The 7,500-nt window shown below is 36.8% G+C and overlaps 1 protein-coding gene across 3 annotated transcripts in view; it reads right to left on the reverse strand.

Annotated features, from left to right (window-relative positions):
- Positions 1-7,500, reverse strand: part of LOC123505909 (obscurin-like) — an 87,117-nt gene that overhangs the window by 8,476 nt on the left and 71,141 nt on the right. For all 3 annotated transcript variants that reach the window (XM_045257757.1, XM_045257758.1, XM_045257756.1), the window contains exons 4-6: positions 4,719-4,879; positions 4,166-4,376; positions 1,796-1,940 (exon numbers count right to left, since the gene is read on the reverse strand). In XM_045257757.1, the coding sequence (XP_045113692.1) occupies positions 1,796-1,940; positions 4,166-4,376; positions 4,719-4,879 (517 nt within the window). The remainder of the gene's footprint in view (positions 1-1,795; positions 1,941-4,165; positions 4,377-4,718; positions 4,880-7,500) is intronic.

The following is a 7,500-nucleotide window of genomic DNA, read 5'->3' on the forward strand; positions in this document are numbered from 1 at the left end:
TATATATATATATATATATATATATATATATATATATATATATATATATATATATATATATATATATATATATATATATATATATATATATATATATATATATATATATATATATATATATATATATATATATATATATATATATATATATATATATATATATATATATATATATATATATATATATATATATATATATATATATATATATATATATATATATATATATATATATATATATATATATATATATATATATATATATATATATATATATATATATATATATATATATATATATATATATATATATATATATATATATATATATATATATATATATATATATATATATATATATATATATATATATATATATATATATATATATATATATATATATATATATATATATATATATATATATATATATATATATATATATATATATATATATATATATATATATATATATATATATATATATATATATATATATATATATATATATATATATATATATATATATATATATATATATATATATATATATATATATATATATATATATATATATATATATATATATATATATATATATATATATATATATATATATATATATATATATATATATATATATATATATATATATATATATATATATATATATATATATATATATATATATATATATATATATATATATATATATATATATATATATATATATATATATATATATATATATATATATATATATATATATATATATATATATATATATATATATATATATATATATATATATATATATATATATATATATATATATATATATATATATATATATATATATATATATATATATATATATATATATATATATATATATATATATATATATATATATATATATATATATATATATATATATATATATATATATATATATATATATATATATATATATATATATATATATATATATATATATATATATATATATATATATATATATATATATATATATATATATATATATATATATATATATATATATATATATATATATATATATATATATATATATATATATATATATATATATATATATATATATATATATATATATATATATATATATATATATATATATATATATATATATATATATATATATATATATATATATATATATATATATATATATATATATATATATATATATATATATATATATATATATATATATATATATATATATATATATATATATATATATATATATATATATATATATATATATATATATATATATATATATATATATATATATATATATATATATATATATATATATATATATACATACACAAATAAATGTGATGATAAGACTTAAGAACATGAGTATTCATTGAAATAAAAGTATAGCTACAAAGTGTCGGGTCTGGTCTACAAGTGGCAGTCCCTTTTAAATATGGCAAGAAGCCGTCAGATCTACATGTGGCAATTCCAACGATCATCATTGTCCATAAATTTATCTAATGTTTTAAAGTTCCTTAATGACCTAGCACAAACATTCTAATTACTTAGTCAATTATATTCACATACCGCTATTTCAGGGACAGTTTCCTCCAATTACTATCTTTATTATGCTTAAATCCATTACTTCTTGTATCTCGATTATTGATCCTCAGAATGTTACTCGTGTTAGCCTTGTTATATAGTTTTGTCCCTATAACACCTGAGGTTCACTTTGGCGCACACGTGATGGAGAGCAGCGGGTCCTTACTTGTCGTAGTTGATCATCCTCTCGCCGCGGTACCAGAACACGTACACTGGTGGCTCGGTGGCGCCCTTCAGGAGGCACACCAGCTTGAGGGACGACCCGTGGTGAATGTACCGCTCCGGTGTGCCCATGATCTCCGCGTGGGCCTCTGAGGAGGAAGGAAACACATTAGTGCCTGGTGGCCTGCCCGCCGTCACCGTCACTCACGCGGCACATTACCTGGGGACTTTTTCCGTCCAGTGGCGACATGCATACTCATCTCATTTCCTCATGAAAAAATTCACCCGGTCCAATTAATTTTTGTCACAAGTTTTATAAAATTTTGATGGACGGTGAGTTTATTTATTTCGTCTGCGGCCGCTGCATCTTTCCCAGAAGACCGTCACTTTTTTGGGCGACTGACTTAATGACGCTAAATAATCACATTCGCCGCAGCCACGGACGCTCTTGGGGACGAGGCGTATGGAATAATGGAAAAAAAGTAAAACACTCTCTCTCTCTCTCTCTCTCTCTCTCTCTCTCTCTCTCTTTCTCTCTCTCTCTCTGGAAGTGAAGGGGCTCCACGTTATGACAACAGCAACATATTGATTCAGTTACGCCTCACAAAACGACGCACTGAAGTGTTACGGAAAGAGAAAATCTCAGAAATAAACCCTGCAACCTTCTGACTGTAATGAATGTTGGTGACATTAAAATAGGCGTATTTTTCAGTTCTTTTAGTAGATCGATGAAAATTTCTATATATTTTCCAATCCACATAGCAATTTAAGTATTATCACTGATACATATAGGAACAGAGAGAGAGAGAGAGAGAGAGAGAGAGAGAGAGAGAGAGAGAGAGAGAGAGAGAGAGAGAGAGAGAGAGAGAGAGAGAGAGAGAGAGAGAGAGAGAGAGAGAGAGAGAGAGCAAAAACAGACAGCAAGAGGCAGAGAATATGGAAGAGAACAGTGCAACGACAACACATAGAGTCAACATCACTTCCGGATCAATTTTGCAGCGCGACAGGAGAACACAAGCCATTCTGAGAAAATAGTTTCATGGCGAACCCAGTAAAGAGTAATGGGAGAGAGGGAGGGTGCAGAGAGAGAGAGGGATGGAGGGAACCAGGAAGAGGGAAGGGAAGTGAAAAGAAATGTACATGCAAATAGAGGGAGGGAGAGAGGGAATGAGTGAGGGAAGGGAGTGAATGAGGGAAGGAAGAGAAAAGGAGGGATTTGGAAGGCGAGGAAGGAACCAGAATGGAAAGGTCGAGAGAGAGAGAGAGAGAGAGAGAGAGAGAGAGAGAGAGAGAGAGAGAGAGAGAGAGAGAGAGAGAGAGAGAGAGAGACGTAAGATTATGCACCTCAATCACTCACACCATCAAAGTTAACGACGATGAATGATGAGCACCAGACACGAGCACTTGGGAAGCCGGCCTCTGCGTGCCTTGATAGACCCAAACGCCGCATCATTACACCGCTTACTCACACACTCATATTACTTAGACATCACGAGGAAATTTGCCGTGAAATCCTTGAAGAAGAGGAACGCTCATTTTCCGAACCCTCTTGCTAAGCTTAGACGCTGAACAGCAAGGATACGAGATGGGTGAAAGGAAGCGAGGTGAAGGAAAGAAGGGGAAAGGTAAGGAATAATAGTGAAGGGGAAGAAAAGGAAAAGGAAATGAAGGATGAGGGGATGGAAAACAGGAGAAAAGGAGGGAAGATAGAAATGGTAGATAAAAAAAGGGAAGGGAAGGGAAAGGTGCAAAAGGAAGAGAAAAAAGGGACAAGAAAAAGGGAAGGAAATGAGACGAAAAAATAGCGAAGGAAGAAAAGAGGAAATTAAAGTCAAAGAGTAAAAATATACAAGAAAATGGAAGAAGTAAAGTTAAGGCAAATGAGGAGAAGATAAGAGCAGCGGGAGGGAAATAAGGGAAAGAAAAGTAAAGGAAGAATAAGGAAGGAATGAGAGAAGCAAGGCAGAGGCAATGTAGTGAAGTAAAGGCGTGAAGCAGCAAGGCAGGATAAGCCGATGAGGGAACGAAAAGAGAAAATGAAAGGGAGCAAGACCAAAGAAAAAAATATAAGATAAAAGGAAACCTCGAGTGAAAAAGAAAAAGAAAGAAAATGGAAATACACAATCAAGAAAAACGAGAATAAGATTACGAGATTAATTGAAAGAGATGAAGAAAGGAGATAAAAAGAAGAGCCAAGAAAAGAATTACAAGATAAAAGAAAAAAAAAACACACAAGTGAAAAAAAAGACGGGAAAATGGAAATGCACAATTAGGAAAAACGAGAATAAGATGGATGAATAACACACACACACACACACACACACACACACACACACACACACACACACACACACACACACACACACACACTCACCCACAACATGCAGGTTGACCATGAGCAGCTGGGGCGGATGGGAGGACACCTGACACTCGTAGAGGCCAGCGTCATGCGGGGCCACATATCGCACCGTCAGCATCCAGTCAGACCCGTCCATGGAGACCTTGACCCCCACCCGAGCGTCGGACGAGTACACCTGCCGCCCTACCGTCAGCAGATGGTAGTCCCGCCGCCGCACCCATGACACCTGGCCGCGAGAGGGAGACTAAGTAAAGTTGGTCTCTTTAAACTCAAGGCTCCAGTTTAAGGTAGAATTAGGTTTGTGTCTCTAAAAGTTTCTGTGTGGGGTTGATTTAGACTCCTCTCTCTCTCTCTCTCTCTCTCTCTCTCTCTCTCTCTCTCTCTCTCTCTCTCTCTCTCTCTCTCTCTCTCTCTCTCTCTCTCTCTCTCTCTCTCTCTCTCTCTCTCTCTCTCTCAGTTAAGGTAGATTTAGGTTTGTGTCTCTAAAGGTTTCAGTATGAGGTAGATTTAGACTAATCTCTCTCTCTCTCTCTCTCTCTCTCTCTCTCTCTCTCTCTGCCACACTCACCATGCCGTCGCCGAGTGGGGAGCTGAGGCGGCAGGGGAGGGTGGCTGTGGCTCCCGCCTGGGCCGTGATGTCGCTGTGGTTGGCCTGGAGGAAGATGCCGTTCTTGCCCAACAGACTGCTGCCGTAGCCTCCCAGAGTGTTGTGCGAGGTGCCCTGGGGACCTGCAAGAGACGCCGCGCCTTAGGGGAGGGACTAAACACGTCTGATGGCGTGCTTAGTGGAGCTCGCAAGCCGCCGGCGATAAAAGTCCTCCAAGAAATGTTGAGTCAAAAGAAAATGTTTGCATAGATGTGTGTGTGTGTGTGAATGTGTCAAAAGTGTGTGTGTGTGTGTGTGTGTGTGTGTGTGTGTGTGTGTGTGTGTGTGTGTGTGTGTGTGTGTGTGTGTGTGTGTGTGTGTGTGTGTGTGTGTGTGTGTGTGTGTGTGTGTGTGTGTGTGTGTGTGTGTGTGTGTGTGTGTGTGTGTGTGTGTGTGTGTGTGTGTGTGTGTGTGTGTGTGTGTGTGTGTGTGTGTGTGTGTGTGTGTGTGTGTGTGTGTGTGTGTGTGTGTGTGTGTGTGTGTGTGTGTGTGTGTGTGTGTGTGTGTGTGTGTGTGTGTGTGTGTGTGTGTGTGTGTGTGTGTGTGTGTGTGTGTGTGTGTGTGTGTGTGTGTGTGTGTGTGTGTGTGTGTGTGTGTGTGTGTGTGTGTGTGTGTGTGTGTGTGTATGTGTGTGTGTGTATGTGTGTGTGTGTGTGTGTGTGTGTACGTGACTGTGAGCAGGATGGGAGGAAGGGCTTACGTGCTCGTGGTTATAGCGTCGCCTCACCTGCTCCCAGATACAGGTGAGGCGGGCGGGCAGGACAACACAGGGCAGGCAGGGTGAGGCTCAGTGGAGGCTATTTGAACACCTCTCCCTTTCTTTCTTCTGTTTTCCTCACATCTTGCCCTTTTCTTGTCTTCTCGTACCTTTTCTACTCTTTTCTTATATCTTTTCCTTTTTCTAATAATTCCTTCTCTTAGCTTTTCTTTGTCTCTTTCTTACACCTTTCTCTATTCATATTTTCGCTTTTTTCTTGTTATCCTTTATCACAACTTTCCGTCTTCCTTCCTCTCTTTCTTCCCTTTCCTTCTTCTCCTAACACCTTTTCTTTCCTTCCCTTTACAAGCAAACCTCTTCTTTATTCCCTTCTCCAACCTTTCCCTCCTCTCCTCTCATCTTTGCTTTATTTCCCTCCTCACACCTTTACCTTACTCCCTTCCCTTACAACTTTAGAACACCAAGACTAACATGCCCTGACCTGTGACGTCCAGCCACTCTGCCTCAACCCTTGTCACCTCTACCAGACCCTTGTCGCTTCCCGCCACATGCACCTCAAAAATGTCACCTGCGCCGGACAAAACTGCGAGCGAACACAAACCTTTCCTGCTTTCATTTCACTGGGTCATGGTAATTTTCAGGCTGTCGAAGAGCAAACGTCAATAATGCGTGTATCTCCAGTATAATAGGAGCGAGTCTCATTTTACTCTGCTTTCACAGCGAAATTTTTGCAAGAATCCAGATGAGAAAAGGCACGCACGCACGTCTCTCTCAGGTGAGGGCCAGGCTTGTTAACGAACTGATGAAGCGAATAACTAGCTAATGGTGAAAAAAGGGGGAGGGGAGTGAAATCAAGGGGGAAGTGGACAGGAGAGGTAAGAGTGAAATTAGTGAAGTAATGGAAGGGTTGGAAGCGAAATGTGAATTAGAAATAAAGCTAGAATGTTGAAAAAAGAGAAAACTGAAATCAAGGGAGAAATGGGAGGGTGGGACGCATGAGGAAGATAAAAAGATAAAGCTGGGAAGTGAAAAAAAGGGAGGATGAAATTAAGGGAGAAATAAAGTCACTGGAAGAGATAAAGAAATACGTAGAAAAAAAATAAAAGTTTAAAAAAAGGAGAGAACTTAAACAACAATATGGGATAAGAAAGAAAGGGAGAAAATAAAAAAAACCTGATTGGAAGAAAGACGAAAGAAGAAACATGGTAAATAAATAAATAAATAAAAAGAATCAATAAGAAAGAGATGAGAAGAGGAAGCAACAGCAAACCAAAAATAGAAATCCCCAAAACAAAAAGAAAAACAAGAACTAAGCAACAACGAAAAGAAAGAAAGAAAAAAAGTAAGCAAAGCAAGGTCGATGGTATAACAACCGTAGCAAAAATAAACAAAACAAATAAATATGACGAAAAAAAAAAAAAAAACTAAACCAAACCAGGAAGGCACTCCACTAAAACATTTCATTCTCCCTCGCTCCCTCCCTTTCACGACCCACGGAAACTGATGCTCGAGGCGTGCTAGTATTCCTCTCTTAACGAGCCCTGAACGTCCGCTATCCCTCCCTGACCCCGTGAACATCCTCCCTGATCTCTCCTCTTCCTCCTCTTCCTCTCAGGGTGGCGGGAAAGGGAAAACATCAATATTTGTACAGTTCTGAGTGATCCTGACGCCTCGCCGATCGGGTAAGTGAAATGGGAATGAAATCGGAGGTTCATATCTGGGTTTGTGTTACTGCTGTTGTGTTTCCAGCCGTGTCTTGTTTTGCCGGGCCTTCCTCGTGGCGTACAGCGGTAGTAGTTTATGCTTTTTTCCCTTCTGGTCTTGTTGTTTTAAAGGAGGGACGGCAGGAAAGGGAGGGGAAGAGGGGGAGAAAAGGTGAGGTGAGTTTTTTTTAACATTTTAACTCTTTTTTCGTGGTCTACTCATTTTGTTTTGGTTTTCAGAGCAGTCTCTCTCTCTCTCTCTCTCTCTCTCTCTCTCTCTCTC

This window comes from Portunus trituberculatus, chromosome 18, assembly GCF_017591435.1.
Source record: "Portunus trituberculatus isolate SZX2019 chromosome 18, ASM1759143v1, whole genome shotgun sequence".
Taxonomy (NCBI): domain Eukaryota; kingdom Metazoa; phylum Arthropoda; class Malacostraca; order Decapoda; family Portunidae; genus Portunus; species Portunus trituberculatus.